This window comes from Eurytemora carolleeae, unplaced genomic scaffold, assembly GCF_000591075.1.
Source record: "Eurytemora carolleeae unplaced genomic scaffold, Eaff_2.0 scaffold795, whole genome shotgun sequence".
Classification (NCBI taxonomy): domain Eukaryota; kingdom Metazoa; phylum Arthropoda; class Copepoda; order Calanoida; family Temoridae; genus Eurytemora; species Eurytemora carolleeae.
Genome location: NW_019396722.1, coordinates 125,922 through 146,414, shown reverse-complemented (window position 1 = coordinate 146,414; position 20,493 = coordinate 125,922). Strand labels below are relative to the sequence as shown.

At 32.9% G+C, this 20,493-nt stretch overlaps 1 protein-coding gene across 5 annotated transcripts in view; it reads right to left on the bottom strand.

Moving 5' to 3' along the window:
* Window positions 1–492: 492 nt before the first annotated feature.
* The window catches only part of LOC111707805 (leukotriene A-4 hydrolase), a 40,471-nt gene continuing 20,470 nt past the window's right edge, over window positions 493–20,493 (bottom strand). The window contains exons 2-22 of one of the 5 annotated variants that reach the window (XR_002766532.1): window positions 20,052–20,131; window positions 18,592–18,666; window positions 18,045–18,107; window positions 17,659–17,750; window positions 16,292–16,429; window positions 16,086–16,165; window positions 15,399–15,527; window positions 15,243–15,327; window positions 14,969–15,121; window positions 14,805–14,903; window positions 14,651–14,697; window positions 14,521–14,551; window positions 14,355–14,430; window positions 14,098–14,147; window positions 13,347–13,433; window positions 12,448–12,540; window positions 12,012–12,140; window positions 11,671–11,807; window positions 11,108–11,173; window positions 9,837–10,295; window positions 9,170–9,281 (exon numbers count right to left, since the gene is read on the bottom strand). Coding sequence is in view for 3 of the 5 variants with exons in the window: in XM_023480963.1 (XP_023336731.1) it covers window positions 659–791; window positions 11,108–11,173; window positions 11,671–11,807; window positions 12,012–12,140; window positions 12,448–12,540; window positions 13,347–13,433; window positions 14,098–14,147; window positions 14,355–14,430; window positions 14,521–14,551; window positions 14,651–14,697; window positions 14,805–14,903; window positions 14,969–15,121; window positions 15,243–15,327; window positions 15,399–15,527; window positions 16,086–16,165; window positions 16,292–16,429; window positions 17,659–17,750; window positions 18,045–18,107; window positions 18,592–18,666; window positions 20,052–20,124 (1,836 nt within the window). In the remaining 2 variants the exon portion in view is untranslated. Of the gene's footprint in view, window positions 792–1,599; window positions 1,750–2,834; window positions 2,964–3,974; window positions 4,068–4,704; window positions 4,792–5,071; window positions 5,122–5,355; window positions 5,432–9,169; window positions 10,296–11,107; window positions 11,174–11,670; window positions 11,808–12,011; window positions 12,141–12,447; window positions 12,541–13,346; window positions 13,434–14,097; window positions 14,148–14,354; window positions 14,431–14,520; window positions 14,552–14,650; window positions 14,698–14,804; window positions 14,904–14,968; window positions 15,122–15,242; window positions 15,328–15,398; window positions 15,528–16,085; window positions 16,166–16,291; window positions 16,430–17,658; window positions 17,751–18,044; window positions 18,108–18,591; window positions 18,667–20,051; window positions 20,132–20,493 lie in introns of those variants that run through there. The other 4 variants (XR_002766533.1, XM_023480963.1, XM_023480964.1 and 1 more) reach the window with 4 other exon arrangements.

Sequence of the window (20,493 nt, the reverse complement as noted above, 5' to 3'; positions counted from 1 at the left end):
AAAATGTACAACCGTGTTTCTTGATTTACATTCCATCAGTAAGTAGTATTGTGCAAAAGCTATAATAAAATGTACAACCGTGTTTCTTGATTTATATTCCTTCAGTAAGTAGTATTGTGCAATAGCTGTAATAAAATGTACAACCGTGTTTCTTGATTTATATTCCATCACTTAGTAGTATTGTGCAATAGCTGTAATAAAATGTAGAACTGTGTTTCTTGATTTATATTCCATCAGTAAGTAGTATTGTGCAATAGATATAATAAAATGTACACTGTGTTTCTTGATTTATATTCCATCAGCTAGTAGTATTGTGCAATGGCTATAATAAAATGTACAACTGTGTTTCTTGATTTATATTCTTTGAGATAGTAGTATTGTGCAATAGCTATAATAAAATGTAGAACCGTGTTTCTTGATTTATATTCCATCAGTTAGTAGTATTGTGCAATAGCTATAATAAAATTCAAAAGAAAAAATGAAATGGTTAAAAATAAATTGAAACTTTATTATCATTTAAGTAAAAATCTTTTATAAAAATCACTGGTTTATAATTTTCTATTTACTAACACCCATCAACATTCAAAATTACCAAAGACCATTTTTGTAGTCAAATGAACAAAAATGTTTCTCAAATTTCATTAGAAGGTAATCGAAGTTATTGTACAATATGCAGGTCCTTGGCAAGCATATCCCTGCACACTGCCATCATCTGGTTCTTGTTTGCTGTATATGTATCCAGTGCAACCTGACGCTTAGCCTCCCAGGCATACAGATCTCGGTACAGTGGTCTGTACAACAAACCGCCATTTAATGGAGTCCGAGGAAATTGATGAAAAAAACACAAACTGTTTAGTTGCTGAGTGGAGAAAACAGTGAATACAAATTATCTTTGCCAAATTTTCTTAATTTTTTTCTTCACGAACTGATCATTTCCCCCAGACAGCAGTAAAAATCTTATAAATATAATATTAATATACTAAATTAAATAAAAAAATTATAAATCTGCTTCCCACCTTAATTACATCATTAAATATGACAAAATTTAATTATTAATTTAAATTAGCTTACTTAATTTATAATAGTCAATAACCATAAAAATGCCTTTCCCTGAAATTTCGAAATGTGGCCTGTCTTTATTTGCTTTGAAAGTTCCCACAGAGAAAGGATTTAGTTCAGATTTCGCTTTATTCAAGAAAAGCATACTTGTCGAAATTCAACTACTAATTCAACCACTGACCAGGTATTATTTGGGAAGGTATAAGGTTACCAACAAAGTACAAGACTTAGGAGACGACTTTGGGACAATTAAGTAAAATAAACACCAGCACTGCGAAGTCTTTGTGAAAAAATTCGTACATTTTCATCTCAAATGACGATAAAAATGTATACACGCTGCACACTGAATATTTTGTAAGAAAAATTGGTCTTGGAAACCCTTGGTGAAGTAAAATTCCCTATAAAGTAATTGTAAATAATTAAAATGCAATGTACCTAAGACCGAGAGATGAAGTTCAAACCTCAGTACGTCAGAATTAAAGAGTTTTAGGTTCATTAAAGTATCATACTTTGTTGGTAACCAGGCTCTAACTAGGGATATTAAATAACTGACCTTGCTGCAATCCCAACCCTAATCCAGGAGAACAGAATCTCCATGTTACAACTCTCAGAAAGTTTATAGAGGTTCTCCATATTCTCCACTACAGCAGGGAGGAGAGCAGATCCAACTAATAGACTGTTCAGGAACTCCTGAAAAGGCAGTCCAACTGTATCATTTAGTGTGTACTGTTAAGTACAAAATTTATTTTAGAGAAACGTTAATTTGTTGCAAAGCTCATTGTATCCATCCCGGTTGTCTTCTGCCATGTCCCAACGGAATTTATTCGTCAAACTTTTTATTTCTATGCAATTCGTATCTTCCCGGAGGTAGTTAAGCTCCGTTATCACAGCCAGGAACGTTTTTAATACCAAACTGGGAAAGAGAACACCTGGGACGCCCGATACAGAAATCCGTTCCAAATACAAAGCAGACACCTAGCTTTGACATGATCCTAAATGCATTAAAGGAGAATAATATGGACAAGGCAATAGTCTACACGTGGACTAAAAGGGGAAAAGTGTAATGGACAGTGTTGGAAGAAAGAGGAAATAACTGACCAGGAAAAATACACAAAAATCCCACAAACAGTCCACAAAATTGAAAGTTTCTCAGACCAAATTCTTGAGGCATCTTAGATGATGATGGTGAGTTTGGCATCTGAAACGGTGCTGCATACAAAGTTGTAAAGCAAGATTTAAAAAAATGGCAAAGATTTAGACAATATTTTTACCAAAGAGGTCATGGGAAAAGATATTAATTTGTTTGCAAAAACGTAGACTACAACTTATAAAACCCTCTAGGACCCTTTCTACAATAAAGGCTTATCCTCCTTTGACTTTTTACATATATCCAATATCTAAAACACGCATAATTGGGTGAAGTTTGAGTCTTTTGATAAAATATTAAGGCTGTGACAAGCAAAGTTTACGAGCTCCAGGAGAAAGCTAATTGCGTCCAATATAATATCTGAATGACATTAGTTGGTCAGAAATAAAGTGAACTAAATAAGAAAAATTAAAGGACTGAGACGTATAGAAGTACCTTAAATTTTTTTTTGGCAAAACTTCTCGGACATCACTCGTATTACAAATATTGTTTGTATCAAAATAAAGCTGGTGTTAAACTCCAATAACAGCAGTTCAACTTACATGCTTCAATGACCCCTTAAATTGCAGTGGAAACATTGGTTACAAGAGGATAATTTTTAACCTCTAAAATAAAACCATGTTCTCACCCTGATCTGAGAACTAGAGAATGATTTGAGTTCTGACCCTGTGAAGGTACAGGGATAGTCAGGATTCCAGTTTCTCCAGTTCTCAGCTAAACTATAGCACTCAAGAACCAGGCTCTCATCAAACTTTGGCTAAAAAAAAAACTTAAAGATGACTTAAAATAATAATCCACGAATCAAGCAGAAAAAAATTAATCACTTTTTCCCAATCAAACATGGGGCAGCTGTTAATTCATACATCTAGTAAGTGGGTAAGTTATTACTTATTTATGAAATATAACAAATACATTCAAAATAAAGTGTTTCAGGCGAGAATATTTAAAAACCTCTAAAAAAAGAGGTTTTAGGAATATTTCCCTAAAATCTAAAAAATATAAATAAAAGGAAAAGAAAGGAATGTAATATATTTATGGTTTACATTATATTTAATATTATTATTATAAAGATTTATTCACACACAAAGATATAAATACATATATAAATGGTGTAGTTTAAATTTGTTTAAATAAATTTTTGAAAATACAGGTATCCAAAAGTAAAGAGAAAAATATGCAAAATTATGCACAAATAGACAACATTGATTATTACTCATTACATAACATATTTATCATTTCAGTTATTAAGTAATCATCAAATCCTTCAACATATAAATTATTCATTCTTGAATTTAAATTTCTGCCAAGAACTGTGTTAAGGTCATTATTACATAAATTAGAAAGAAATCTAATGCAAAGCTTATAACCTGGTAGTGGATTGTTAGTACTTTTTGACGATGAACTAACAACTTTTAGAAATAAAAATGATAAATTTATTTTTAATGTAAAAAAAACCTTTATGGTTGTGAAAAAGGTTCTACGCAAAGCATTTTAAAGAGTCTTTTAAATTTCCCCTGATTTTTGACATCCTTTATGTTTGATTATATCTTTTCTTTGTACATGAATTTGGTCACCAACTTCGATAAATCAAGAAAAAGAACGTTATTTTTGTTCCATGTAAATAGGTTAAGTTATAAGTTAACCAAAGGACCTTATAGGATGGAAAAATTACAATGATTGCATTTCTTTTATTTAAACACCCTACCCTGCATAGGAAACCATTTACTTTAAATCTTTAGATAACTTGGTAAATGACAAACTGACTTACTTTGTATGGTGGCATTCCTGGTGCATACAGCCAGGTGGCCCAATCAATATCCTTGATAGCTTCAACTTTAGAGAAGTACTCGAGAAAAAACTCCTAATTAACCCAGTCATATTTTTCTTAAGATTTAGATGATGTCCCCAATATAAGTATACTATATTAGAAATTTAAGGCGCTTTGCGCCCTTCTTTCTAGGCTTTTAGGGCGCTTCGCGCCCATCTTCTATTTTAATTGTGATCATGTTCTTTTTGTTTACATTTCAAAACAAAGATGAAAAAAATCTTGCGGATTTTTAAAAAATAATTCGCGGATTTTCAAAAATTTAAGTTTTTTACAAAATTAAAAACCTTTAAAACACAAATTTTTAAAATTTCAATCATTCATAAACCTTCCCTGGGGTCCCTAGATGTCCCACAAAAAATTTGGGCCCGATCGGTTCAGCCGTTTTGACGTTTATTGGATACAAACAGACAGACACCCAGACAGACAGACAAACAGACAGACAAGCCAAATTTATATATAGATATACTAGAATACCTGGAACCCCTAAAGTCTTTCAGGAGAACTTACAAAAAAAGAAAATTGTTTAAGTCTAAAAGTAAGTACTGAAGATTTTTCAATTCCTGTTCAAACTATACCTAGATTTTAATTAAAAAACACTAAAAAAAAGAATAAAAGGGATCAATGTCATGAATTGTTTATTTTTTTTTGTATAAACTTGACTGTTTTATTCCTTGAAGTCATCTGTAGAGATAGATTTAAGTTTAAACTTCTCAAAATATGCACGAAGGAATGGTTCAAACTGATCAGCTCCTCCCACCTAAGCAATAAAAAAAGCAATTTTTAATAATTGACAATTGACGATTCAATTTTTCATGACGTTACATTCATGGGATTTTAACCAGTGCTTAGGATCACTATCTACAATATTCATGGATCAAACTCCCAAAAAACATTTGACAATAATTATCGGCCAATAGTCCTGATAAATATGAATGGGCTTGACCTGGACCTGAATCTGAATCAATTAGGAACTGGATCCACATCAAAGTAGAATGAATCCAAAGCACTGATTTCAAATAGTCACAAGTTTATTTTACCAGGTCCTCTAAATACCACAGGAATGTAGATCCTTTCTCATACGGAATAACTGCATCATCAAGTTTAACAAGATTGCCATCAAGATTTCGTTGGAAGACATAATATGCCATGGAACAACCTACAAAAGCTACTACAAGAATAGATGATTAAAAACATAAAATATTCAATCTCCAATATCCAGTATGAAAAAGTTTTAAAATTCAAATTCAAAGTGTATTTTCAAAACGTAAATTCCAAAAATCTTAAAATCAAATTTCAAATGTGTGTTGAAAATAATGATTTCCTGAGAAAGCATCATCAGGGTCAATTCCCTTCAGGTCCACAACAAGCTTGGTGAAAGGACTTTCAGGGTTAAATGTCTGAATTAAAATAAATAAGAAATTAGTATTTTGGATAAAATGGGAAGAAATTCCCTCCCTGTTCTTATAAAGACGGGGTAGCAAAGGTGAGGCATGGGTTTTCCATCCCACCAAAGGGAAAGGAAGGAGGAAGAATCAGAATATCATATTCTCCCCAAACATACAAACCACACAGATCCTAATTTGAAGAGTTCTGTAATATTGGGCATAATTAAAATTATATAGAACAATTGTTAACTTTTTATGTTCTATCTTGTGAATATCAAAAATGTGTTAAAAAGCAATGTTTATTTGTTAGGTCAAGACTCAAGGCATAGTTTTTTATGAATGTTAAATAATTGTCTCATGTGGTTTTAATTCTAAAACTTGTAAAATTAACCTCTGCTGTCTTCAGCATGGCCTCAGTATCTGCGAAATCAAATGCAGCTTTCTCAATAAATGCTTCTTCAGACCAAACGTGAGACCTAAAGGAGATCAGAGTTACTCTTTTCTTATATTTATCAGTATTAGAAATAAACCTTACCTTGGGCCAACTTTCTTAGATACAATGGCCCCAGCAGCTATAGCAATAAGGTAGGATTGAACAGGTATTGGCTGCTCAAACTTAAACCTCTGCTTTCCATTCCCAACCTCAATAGTTTCATCAGCTTTCCTGTTAATAGATCAGAAAGGCTAGAAGAGGGGGGAATATATTTTTATTCTTAAAAAAATATTTTTTTACTGCTGATAGGAGGAATATTCATAAAAGGCTTTAGTAGCAATTTTTTTATGTTTCAGAATCTTCTAAAATCCAGGTGAGTAATTCTTCAAAACAAATGAAGATGTTTAACTTTGTTCTGTCAAGTAACCCATTACCCCTTTACCTACCTGATTCCAGACATAAGAACAGTGATTCCAAGAGGTGCTGTTACACTAGCAGAGAAACTAGCTTTTATGGATGGTGTATCCTAAGAAGTAAATCACAATTTTAATTCAAATTATAATAGTCTTGGAGGGACATTCTTCTGTACAAACCCATGAATGAGATGTGGTTTAGAGCCTGCAACTGATATTTCGAGATACCATTTTTTTCGGAGGAGGGGAGGGGTTGATTTCTGTTGTTATTTTCTATAAATCAAATAACATAGCAATGCTAAATGTATATAAATCAGTAACAGTGAATTGAGTAAAAGGTTCATATGCAAAGAATTGAAAGTTTCTTTATGCAAATTATTCTTGAGTTTGAGAATAAATCATCATCATTGGAGGGAGTATTATCTGAGACCCCAAGGGACCCAGATTTTCATTAAAGACCACAAGCCTTTTATCGGATACCCCAGATTTTTATTGGAGACCAAAAACTAATCATCAGACGTCTCAAGCTTATCATAGGAGACTCCAGACTTTCAATAGATACCCCAAGGTAATCATTAGAGACCCAAGATTTTCCTTGAATACCCCCAAATTTTATTTCAGATCCCAAGTGTTTCATCAGAGACCCAAAGTTGATCATCAGAAACCCACAGAATTGCATCAATGGGGGTCTCCAAAAAAAAGGGTCTCAGATGATAAGCTTGAGATGCAAATTTGAAGGGTCTCTGGTAAAAGGGGGTCCCAAATATTACTCCAATGATAATGATTTCTTTCCAGACTTTTTATTCTTATATTACTAGTGAAATGTCTTAAGAGGTGTAAAATTAATATTGATGATAACAAAACAATATGCATTGATTAAGTGCTATGGTATACCTGACAAGGCAGCATGGATCTGGCATGAATGGCCTGACATTGAGAGAATACATAGGGCTGAGTACCTCCAGCAGTCTGCTCCTTGGACAACCACTGCAGTGCTGAACATTCAGGACTGGTGGAGTACTTCATTATCAGCTAAATAGATTTAAAATTTATATAACCGGACACTTTTTGAAAGTCAATGTAAGGATGGTCAGTTATATAGAACAAACTAATTTTGTAAACAGTTTCGTTCCAGAACTATTTAAACTATACTCTAGACAAGTTCATAAAGCCTGAAATTGGCCAAGGAGAAATATCTGAAATAAAAATAAATATCTATCTTAGAAAACCCTAACCTTGTAAATATATTTTCGTATTTGAATGTGCTGACCGCTATGTCGGTCCGAGCAAAAGTGGTATCTTTAGTAATAAAAGTTAGTTCGATGAAAACCTTTGTCTTTTAAGGACAGGTAGAGAGTAAAGAGCTATTTGTACACTTCGTGTGCTTAAAGTTTATTCAAAGAGACTTGCTATATTTGTTTCATATCCATTAAACTATGTAGTCATTTTTATGTTAATGCAAATTTACCTCTTATATATGAAAAAAGATACTGGATAATAAGGCCAACCTTGAAAGTTTTTTCAGACCCTGAGGGGAGCTGAATCTCCATCCTGGAACCAAAACTAGTTTCGCCATCAATCTTGAAAGTCAAATTCTCCCCTGAAGCAGAAAACTCTTTGATTTTAATCTATTCAGCAGAATAAAGTGTTAAAAACATTATCAATCTGAGCCTCAAGTTCATAATATCATTTCAGCTCATAATGTTGGTCTTTTTAAACAACACTATGAAAGACCCACACTCCACAACACAAGGGCTTCAGATTCTAGAAGCCCTTGTTTAAATGCGTTTTAAGATCTATGAAATACTGGATCATAAGCCCTGCACACCAAAGGTTTTATAATCATCCTCTCATTAAATATTATGTTGCAGGAGAACATATTTGATATAATTATCAGACATGTTGACCATGAATCAAGATATTTCCGAAAAAAAGGTAAACAAAAGTAATAACAATTGAGCCCCTATTTCTTATATTTGATTTAATTAGTTATATATATTAAAGGTGAACAACAGACAATGTACCAGTATGGCATAAGACATAAGATACAATTAGGGTGGCATGCAAACATTCTACCAAACAGAGATTTATTTTGTGGGGAAAAATAATGGCTTGATTTATATATTAAAAGGAAATAGCAGACAATGGACCAGTACCTGTTGGCCCATAGGTGACACTAGATACTAATACAGTTCTACAGTCCAGTAGTACAGAGCTCACTTTAAAAAATCAGAATATAAGTTTAACAAAAGCTTGTTAAGGTAATCACTAAGTTCCATAAAGAACCAATTTGAAGAAATTCAAAACTTGAGGTGAAAACCTCCCAATTTAAGCTGGATATAATTTCAGGGATGGCAAATTTGATAAATTTAAATTTATGAATTCTTTAGATACCTGCATTATCCACTTTCTCCATGGACAAAATGCATTCACCAGACAGAATCTTCTTGTCAAAATCCAGATCCCAATCTAGCAGGAGAAACAACTTGATATAAATATTTCAAAAGTGGTGCACAGCCTGGGGCAAACAACCTAGGGTCAAACAACCAAGGTCAAATGACAACAACTGGGCCAATCTAGGAGTGAGTGATGCTGTCACAATTCTAAACTGTGTGATAGACTAGTGAGTGAGTAATTGTAGCAGCATATGTAGTTTTGCCAATGTGAAATGTGTATGGTAATATATTTTCCCACTTTGTCAAACTTTTAGACCCTAGACTGTTTAACCCTGGCCTTTTATCTTTTAATCCTAGTTTGTTTGACCGTTTAAAGAGCTATAGATATATTTGTTGAACAAAGAATATCCCAGAAAAAAGTATGTTTTCCTAAATGTATATGAGTAGTTTTCACATGATCAGGTCGGGCATAGGAACTAGGATCTCCTGGACTAAGAGCCATTTTAAATCTGAAAAAAAGTTTAAAGCTTTAAGATTACAAAAATTTAATTATGTGTTGAATAATTTCAATTGTAGTGGGGTGGGGAGTGTGTGACGCCAGTTCTTGTTAGCCCACTTGTCTACAGGCAGTAACTGGATTACTGTCCAAACTGGTGTTCACGGGTTTGATTCCCGAACTCCACACAAACCTGTGGCTTAAAAAACATCTGAAGCCAACATCTGTTTAAGCAGTTATGACCACGTGACGGATGTAGGACACAAGGGGTGGCTGTCAACAACTCTCGCAGGGAAAGAATGAGTGCTTTCTTCTTAACAAGAAAGAAGCGTTCAGTGGAATGATCCAAGTGAATGATATTGAAGAGAGGAAAAGTGGACAAGCAGGGAAAGTCTATGGTTGCCAGCTATAAGTACCAGGAGGTATCCAATCTGGGCTTACAAATGACTAGGAGCAATAAGTGTGATGTTCCTGTCCTGCAATCTACTATTCTCAGGTCTAAGAAGCCCTTAGGCAGCTGGAATCATGTCAACCCTATTTTCAGTATGAATGAAGTGTGGATAGATGAATGTGATGCCAGATTACAAACCCCTGGTAGATCAATATAAACCCAAAACACCACCAAACTTTACCAATAGAAAAATTCCAAGATTTTTTATTGGAACAACCCAATTATGACCTGGGGACAAAAAACATCTTGTTTAAAAAAATTTGAATTACTATTGGCATTATGCACTGATTTCTAAAATACTATTTACCATAATACTCTAAATAGTTCAAACTTTCAGCAACAAATTTTGAAATTTATCAATTTGACCTTGGATCACAAACATGATCTAATAGTATTAAAATGCAAACTGTAAAAAAATTTAATTTACACTTTATAAACTTATAGGTTAAAAACTTTCAAAATCAGATAAAAATCACTGGTTCATGATGTTCAAACACTATTAGAAATTTAAACACAAGTTTCCTGTGTCAAACTACATTAGATGATTGTAGAGGTCATTGTGAAATATGTAGGTCCTTGGCAAGCATATCCCTGCACACTGCTATCATCTGGTTCTTATTTGCTGTATATGTATCCAGTGCAACCTGACGCTTAGCCTCCCAGGCATACAGATCACGATACAGTGGTCTTTAAAATAAGCCATTTTGATAAAACCCAAAGAATTAAGGGAAGTACACCAATTAAAAGTTTTTAGATATTACAAATGTTATATTCAACAATCATTTTCTGATAAGATCAAGATAACCCCAGGCTTTAAAATTGTTTGATTTGTCAGCCTGGTTTGGCTGAGAAAATGGATTGAAACATCAAAAACATATTAAAGATTTGGTACAAATACTTAACTACTTTACAGGGAAATTAAGAGAATTTTACTTTACCTAAGGTTCTGGTTTCCAAAATCAATTTTGCCTACCAAAACATTCAGAGCGTAGCAATATTGGTTGAGGGAAACCATGGTTCAGTAAAATTTTTAATTTCCTGAAAAAGTAGTGGTAACGAGGTGGTAAAATATTTTAATGATCAGAGCTGGGAACTTTAGAATGGATAAACTTTAATCCTGACTTCTTGATCCGAATACCCACTGTGGAAACATTTCATTTTAGTCCTTAATCCACTCTTTTTCTCCCTCCTTGGATATCCCTAAATTGTTTTCTCCAATGAGAATATTTCTGTTCTCTCATTGGTCGCCAGCTTTTCTCTGATTGGCTGCTCAGTTTCTCAGATGATTAAATATTGATTTGAATTTTATCGTTTTTCATACACTTTTAAGATAATCTTGCAAGATTATGTTAATCTTGAGATTATCAAAAAGAGAGGATCAAGCATTAATCCCGATATCCACCATTCTAAAGTTTTCAGCTCTGTTCATACCTTATTAATGCTAAATTTTGATACCCCTTAAAATTTCTATTTTCCAGAATAATAAAAAATGGGGATTCCTTAAAAACTTCATCCTTCCAATGTCTGTAACCAACTTGACTGCTAGTGGAACTGCTGCTTCCCACCTTAATTACATCATTAAATATGACAAAATTTAATTATTATTAGTGTTTATGGCATTTAGAATGCTCTGCACGCCCATTCTGTAGGTTTAAAGCAGGTCTGATTCAATTAAACTTATTATCTATGTGACTGTAATTAATAGAAAATGACCTGTCATATTCTTGAGATAAATTAAGGCATTCATTTTCGAACCTAGTTTTAGCCTGATACGTAAAACAATAATCATCAAATTTGCTTTGCACTAATATTTCCAAAATGAAGTCGGCCTTTTTGGCTGCTTTTGTCATTTCCCCTCCCACTTTATGTAACTATGTAATCTGCCTTCTCTCAAGTGTGTAAGGAATATTTTTCTTGTTCAGGATATTTCTGTAAAATGAGAGAAAATGTTCAAGTTAATTCTATATATTTTTGTTTATATAACAATAAATGACTATTATATGAAACAAAATATTCTGGAACTCTAAAAAAATAACTACCCCTGAAAGTTTGTATGACTGACCTTGCTGCAATCCCAACCCTAATCCAGGAGAACAGAATCTCCATGTTACAACTCTCAGAAAGTTTATAGAGGTTCTCCATTTTCTCCACTACAGCAGGGAGTAGGGCAGATCCAACTAATAGACTGTTCAGGAACTCCTGAATAGGCAATTCAAATTTTCATATAGTGTTCAGTGTTTATCTTAGACTACATTGTGAAAAAGAAGACAAGGCAGTCCGGACTGGATCATAAGGGGGATTACCCTCCAATCTCCACTTCAAAAATCCTCTTTTATGCTTTAATGCCTATTTACTGCTTAATTGGGGAAAAAATTAATTGGGACAGAAAATAAATTTTCTTACCCTGATCTGAGCACTAGAGAATGATTTGATTTCTGACCCTGTGAAGGTACAGGGATAGTCAGGATTCCAGTTTCTCCAGTTCTCAGCTAAACTATAGCACTCAAGAACCAGGCTCTCATCAAACTTAGGCTAAAAACATATTTACACTAGAAATAAGAATTTTATTACATTGCGCTATAGAAGCCATTGAACTCTTTTCAATAAAATTCCTTCATGTAAATAGCAGGGCAGCCGTCAATTAATTCATATGAGTTAGATTCTAATTAAATGTCAAACATCAAAATCAGGGGTGTATAAAATTCTTCCCCCCAAATTGGAATTATATACACCCCTGGTCAAAATGAATATCAGGCATAAACAATGTTCTTCTTGGTTGATAAATGTAATATATGAACTCAGGGGAGCGTGTGGAAAACTTTGTAAATGAAAAACTCACCTTGTATGGTGGCATTCCTGAGACATACAACCAGGTGGCCCAATCAATATCCTTGATAGCTTCAACGTTAGAGAAGTACTCAATGAAAAACTCCTTATTATTCCAGTCATAAGTTTGGTGTTAAGATACAGTTTGTAAAGGATTACTCCAAATAGTAATTAAAAGATTTTAAATTCAAAAATATTTCCAAAGATCAGTAAATATTCCTTAGTTTATATTTCATATTCCAGAAGAACTTATGATTGACTGATGTTTCAGTCAGAAACACAAAAGACTCTAGTTTGAAGTTCAAATTTTGCACCCAAACCAATAACCTAAAAGCTTTTATCAGGGAACCCATTGTAACCCACAGAATGTTTTCTTCTCTTTGTCAATTCTTGTTAAAACTTTACCATAGCTTACCTGAGCTGAAAACTTTAGAATGGTGGATATCAGGATTAAGGCTTAATCCCCTCTTTTTCTTAATGTCGGAATTAAATATTGCTTGTTTACCTCATGACTTTTAATCTTCAGATTAATTATCCAACAGGATATCTGGATACTTCATTCTAAAGTTTTCAGCTCTGAATATAGTCTCCATTCTTTAGGAAATGAGAATACAGTTCTTTACTTTCTCTCCTACCTGAACCTACCTTATCCTACCCTCTCTACTTTCCTCACATGGTCACATATCCTCACCATTCCCTACTTTCCCCCAGGAGTTTATGTGATGGCCTTTCATGTTCCAATACATCATGTACCATGAGTTCAACGATCTGATGTTTCAGATCTGGAGGTCTGGCTTTGGACTAGGACAGGTTAGTGCTACCATCCTTGCGCATTAACTTATGCAAACAATAATAAAAGGGATCAAAGTCATAAATTCATGATGTTCTTGTATAAACTTGACTGTTTTATTCCTTGAAGTCATCTGTAGAGATAGATTTAGGTTTAAACTTCTCAAAATATGCACGAAGGAATGGTTCAAACTGATCAGCTCCTCCCACCTTAAGAGATAATTATAACCAGAAATCAAATTTTTTAACTATAGAATTACATTTTAAGTTTTATTTTATGACATTCTATGAACAGCATGGTATTTCAACTAGTGATAGGGATCTAATTCAGCACATTTTAGACCTCTGGGACCCAATTTAAGAAATAAAGCACGTAATATAGTGGTCTATATTATGTTTTAATCCATGCTGTTAAACTGTCTTTGACTTAATATTCATAAAATTTGGTCTCTGGATCTTGATGAAATAACAAATTATCAACTAAAATATGTTTTTTAAATTCTGAAGTGAGATAGATTATAGAAAATTTAAAATGAAATGAGAAAATTATATTGTTAAAAATTAGTTAGTATAACTGGAATGAATATTTTAACTGAAGGCCTGGCTTCTCATTAAAACATAACAAATGGCCAGAAACACATTACATTTCAGTTAATACTTTAAGTTTGCATGATCCATAACCCCAAACAAAAAAGCTCCAAATAATTAACTGAATGGTTCAAACGAACCCACCAGCAAAATTTCCACCTCCAAGAGGACCTAACTGAAATTCCCGTTATGCTCCTACCTGGAGTCCTGGGGATAACTCATCAAGTATTTCAAGTAAGTAATAAGAAATTTTAAATACTTATTTCAACAAATAAAAAGTTTTTACCAGCTCTTCTAGATACCACAAGAATGTAGCTCCCTTCTCATACGGGATAACTGCATCATGAATTTCAACATGATTATCAATGATATTTCATGAAAGGTCTCTAATATTCTTATTTTGGCAAGTTCAAATATGTAACAAAATTCAATCTCCAATCTTAAGTCAAAAATAGTTGACTATAAAAATTTTAGTTTTCAGAAATCATTTAAAACAAAAATAATAAATTCAAGTTTTATATGGGTGCTGAAAATAAAGATTTCCTGAGAAAGCATCATCAGGGTCAATTCCCTTCAGGTCCACAACAAGCTTTGTGAATGGACTTTCAGGACCAAATGTCTGAATTAAAATTTTTTTTTAATAAAATGAAATGTTTAAAAAGTTGATTCCATATTTGAGACTTAAAAACAACCATGAAATTTTATTTACCTCATTAACACATTCATCTAGTTGCTTCCATCTAAATCAGAAATCATGACATAAATGGTTAAATCAGGATCTCAAGCAAGAATTATTACAGAATTATGATACTATGATTTTATGGGTCATAATTTTCTGCCTTAAAATGCCACTAAGGTGTCGATAGGGTTCTCCATGCAGACGACCCTAATAAAACTTTATTAATATAACCAGAAGTTCAGGTATCAGGATACTTAAAAAATATGCAAAAATTCTGAAAAATCTGTTAGTAACATTAAATCATTTTAAATTACCAGTATCTTTCTTTCCACAAATACTGTGAAACCCTCATTAAGCCAGAAGTGCTCAAAATTGCAGTTGGTCACAAGATTTCCGGTCCAGGAATGAGCAATCTAGAAAATAAATGTTCAAAGATGTTTAATAATTTATCATTAAAAATTGTATTTAAGTTTCTAACCTCATGAGCTATGACATCAGCATTAGATTTATCCCCAGAGAGCAAAGACGGGGTAGCAAAGGTGAGGCATGGGTTTTCCATCCCGCCAAAGGGAAAGGAAGGAGGAAGAATCAGAATATCATATTCTCCCCAAACATATGGACCACATAGATCCTAAATAACAGAAATAATTCATTAATACTAAGTGTAACAACATATAGCTTGATTTTTAATGCATTACTTATTTTTCGTTATTATAAAAATTGAAGCTGCTCTTATTCTCAACAAGATTAACCTCTGCTGTCTTCAGCATGGCCTCTGTATCTGCGAAATCAAATGCAGCTTTCTCAATAAAGGCCTCCTCAGCCCAAACATGGGATCTAAAAAAGGACAGTGCTAATTGCCTTCCACTTTTATTTGTAATAACACCAATTTTTGAAGTAGGACTAACCTTGGTCCAATCTTCTTAGAAACAATGGCTCCAGCAGCTATGGCAATAAGGTAGGATTGAACAGGTATTGGCTGCTCAAACTTAAACTTCTTTTTTCCATTCCAAATCTCAGCAGTTTCATCAGATTTCCTGTTGAAAATAGAGATAATTAACGTTTTAATAAAAACATTTAACTACAATTGGTGAACCATCAAATGTGGAAGAACATATACTATATTGCCATTTGGTCTTCCACCTAATTTTCTTGTGTTAGGCCAACTTTGATCTATTACCCATTCCCTTTATTCAGAAATTTGTCAGTTAAGGGGGGGGGGGGGGGGGGCTCCCGGCTCAGCTTTATTCTCCCTTGGATATGTTTGCGATTTGCTCTTTGTCTTAAATATCCATTATTTGTTCTATGAGTCTAACAAGTACCCTAGCCTTTTCTAGCTGCAAATCTCACTCATGGTCTTTTCTACCAGCAGCACTAGGCCTGCTAGACTTTCCCAGATGATAGGGGGATGATAGTTCTCTACTTGCGTGCTCAGTTAGCTGTACTGTACACTTAAAACTGTTTGCTAATATTAATATACTATAGGTTAGGCCAGAATCAACTTATAATAAACAAATATGCAGTGCGCTCTCGTTATAGTTTATGGCCTATAAAATTAGTAAATATAACCTCATTGCAAATTACACCTAATCTACCTGATCCCAGACATAAGAACAGTGATCCCTAGAGGTGCTGTAACACTAGCAGAGTAACTAGCTTTAACTGAAGGCGTATCCTGAGAAGTAAATCACTTCAGCAAATCTTTAAAGGGAAGTTTGAGAGTTAAATAAAAAACAATCATTTCTACATAATGAGCAGATAGGTGTAAAATGAATTGATAACAATAAGTGCTATGGTATACCTGACAAGGCAGCATGGATCTGGCATGAATGGCCTGACATTGAGAGAATACATAGGGCTGAGTACCTCCAGCAGTCTGCTCCTTGGACAACCACTGCAGCGCTGAACACTCAGGACTGGTGGAGTACTTCAGGATCAGCTAAATGACAAGTTCATTCGATCATGGACAAATTTACTGACCCATGAATCTGGGTTAACATATCCTTAATTCTTATCAAAATTCAGTACAACATACATCAAATCAAATCATTTTTTTCAGGGATTGATTGAGGCATCCTTACTATAAGATGGAGTTAAATTACAAGGGAAATTAGTTCCCAAACTAACACTTGGCCCATATCTAACACTGGTGTTAGATATGGGCCAATTCTGCAAAGTTATCTTTTTCAAGTGCATATATCTTGTAATCCAAGCCGAGTTGAACAAAACTACACCATACACTTATTAAAAATGGCTAAAACTTACTATAGAAACAAGAAATGTCATCTTTAACCAAATAATAAGGTGTGAGAATTAGTTTTTGATGATTTGCTTTGCATTTTCGAACATATCCCTATTTAATACAATTACCTTGTTGCATTTTCAAAAAAATATCCTGACTTTGAGACAATTACTAGAATTCATATCAACGTCAATTTCCAAGCATTTAAGCACTTTGCGTAACAAAACAAGATTTTTAGATAAGGTAAAATACAAACAAAATAGAAAACAAGAAAATACTGTTCTTTAATAATTTAAAAATCATTATAGCATCGAGAAATTAAAATATTAATTTTATTGTGTTCTTGCAATATGGATTTAACTGGAAATCAGGGAAATTGTTTATTTAGAATGCGGGAAATTAAATAAACACTTTATTCTCTTATTTAACAAATCAAATAGAGAAATTAAGATTTTAGAAATAATCTAGCAGTTGACTTAGTCTTCATGAGATAATTTTTACTTTCAGTGATTTAATTTGTAAGTTATGAGAGTGAATTTTGTTCTGAATGGCGGGTTATACTCAAAAACGAGAAAGTGGGTTTTGTCTGGAAAACGCGAAAATGATTAAAATTCAGGATATGTTCGAAAATGGAAAACCTGACATTGTCTTGAAAACGGTCAAGGGTTTTAATATAGAAAGAACTCCTTTTATAATTTTAATTCCAGAAAATAGTTTTAAATTGGGAATTGTTGTCCTCGTCATGCGTTAAAAAATGTTGGTTATAGTTTTAATTATCAACTTTTACTCTCAATATGAGCTGGGATCCAAAAACCCCAGTCTTTCAACATTTGGCCCATTTATGGGCCAAATGTTAGTTTAGGAACTATTTTCCCCTGTATTAGAAGACTGAATAGTAGTTGCTAGAAAGAAATTAAAAATTCAACCTTAAAAGTTTTTTCAGAGCCTGAGGGGAGCTGAATCTCCATCCTGGAACCAAAACTAGTCTCGCCGTCAATCTTGAAAGTCAAATTCTCCCCTAAAACAGATAAAAAGCTATTTGTAGCGATGTCCCAGATATTAAAATAATATTGATAACACAATGTGTTTATATATGTTTATATCTGTGAAAAACTGGTTCATGCTACAAGTGCATGTATTCTCTTTTATTCATTTTCCTTGAAAGCTTGTTGAGAAAAAAAATAGAAAAAAATCTTCAATCACTTTACCAAAAAATATAAATAAACCCTAAAAATTAGGTTAAAGCCCCTCGATCGGCTATCCCATTAACCTATTTTATCTATTTACTGGGCTGCAGACAATGGACCAGTACCTGTTGGTTCATAGATGACACTAGATACTGATATAGTTCTACAGTCCAGTAGTACACAGCTCACTGAAAACAATTCAAACATGGAAACAATAATTAAAACAAAATCAGGCTGTGGTCAATTGGTCATCAATTTGTTCTTCACAAAGGAATTGAGTCTTTGCAACAAACTCTGATTTTCTAGTCCTTGTATTGTTCAAACCAAATGTCGTAGACCTTAGATATTCCAAACTATGAATTATGCTAGCTCAACTTATCTAAGTTTGAAATATCAAATGTGTACAACATCAGGTCGCTAAGATATTGGAATTCGAAAATTTAAGTTTGTTGCTAAAACTCAATTCCTTTGGATGGAATCCCGTCCAATTTGAGTAACAAATCTACCAATTCAAAGAAAAAAAATGTCTTATTGCGTAAGACATGACCGGCCAATTCTTCACTTGGAGAAACCATTCTTCACTATTTTCTTTGTTCAAGATTTTATTCATAAAAAAAATATTCAATAAAGCAATTTATAAAAAGCTTCATGATTTAAAAGCTAAGTAGATACCTCCATTATCCACTTTCTCCATGGACAGAATGCATTCACCAGAAAGAATCTTCTTGTCAAAATCCAAATCCCAATCTAGCAGGAAAAAAAACTTTTTTTTGATCTTTCAAAAACAAGGGTTGGAAAAACCCTGATTCTTTCAAAGAGGAACCCAGCCCAGTGGGGTTTATTGATTTTTGGGGGCTTTTTTTGGATTTTTCTAGTTGAAAATAAATAAAACTTTCTAAAATTCAAACTAATCCATAATAATAAGACCATTTAAGCGATAGGTAAACTTTATAGTTAATAAAAATAATATTGTTGTGATAATAGGCTATTATAATCATATATAAATACTCTTAAAATACAATAATATCACCTCCCTTCTTCATTGGGAGAAAACTGCAATTTTTTATATTATAGCTCTATGAATTTCAGACTAATTTTATTTTCTCACCAGGATACATATTTCTGATAGGGGGTGGGGCTACTCAGATTAATCGGAAGATATATATGTATATGCTCAAGAAAGGAATTTTATATCCTTGTTCTATCGCAACAAATTTTGAAACTCTGATGGAAGTTCTGTGTATCTTCTTGGACTTTTCAATATATCTAATACTTGTTTTAAAAAACAGGCACTGCAGATGATTGATTGCTTCAAAAGTTTTCTACAATTGGATTTATCTAAATCCTGAAACAGTCTTGAAGTCCAGAGTGACAAGGTTGACTACTTTGATCAATTCAATATTTTTTTGAAATAACTCATTATTCATACTGTTTTTAATAATCATGTTATTAAGATCATTGGTTTAAGTCTTAGGAAATGAATAAATGCTATTATAAATACTATTATTTCTTAAAGAGTTAATCATTATAAAAGGGAAGAAAAGGCAATAATTAGAAAAATTCTAAAAAAACAATACAACCCAAAAAAGCCCACTTACAGGTGGTTTTTTTTTATGCCAACCCTGTCAAAAACTTAATATAATAACTTCTGATGAAAATAAGATTAAAATCTGACATGGCATACAGTAATAATCAGAAAACTCTGAAATAGAAAGACGACTTTTAGAATCAAGTTATAACTTTAAATAGTCCAGTGATGTAGTGTAAACAGACCAACCCATTTCACTAAATTTAAATTAGCAATTAAAAAAGTGTCTAATAAAGCAATCTGCTTTGAAGCAACATCGAATACACACCCTAATGTTTTCTGGTTATCACTGTATCACATTCAGTTCAGTTCAGTTCAGTTCAGTTCAGTTCAGTTCAGTTCAGTTCAGTTCAGTTCAGTTCAGTTCAGTTCAGTTCAGTTCAGTTCAGTTCAGTTCACGAAAAAGAGTTACGACATATTTAGTTCAAATGGAGATTTGAAAGTTATCTTGATTTCTGAGGTACAGTTGTTAATATGAATGTTTTCTTTTCAAGTCACCATATCACAGCAATAGACATGTTTGTTAAAGTTAAAGTTTGTTTTCCTAAATGAATATGAGTAGTTTTCACATGATCCGGTCGGGCATAGGAACTGGGATCTCCGGGACTAAGCGCCATTTTAATTCTGAAAAAAAAATAAAAGTACAAACTTTAACAGATTTGATTAAAATAACAGTTTTGAATATAGGATTCTTGTTCAAGTTTATTACAAATAATATTATACCACAGTATTATCATTACATTAATATTAGTGATTGTTAACATTAGAAACAATAATACCAGGAAAATTAGATTTTTTAACTCACATAATAAAACTCTTAAAGACAGAGTTTCAGCTCTGATGTCTGCTTGGATTTTAAAACAACGAATGAAAAATATCTCAAAAATATTACTTAAAAAATAGTCAAAGATAATAAATTAAAGGCTCAATTTCTTGGTCGCCCTACACTTTGGGTATGCTCTACAAGAAAACTGAAGATAGAAAAC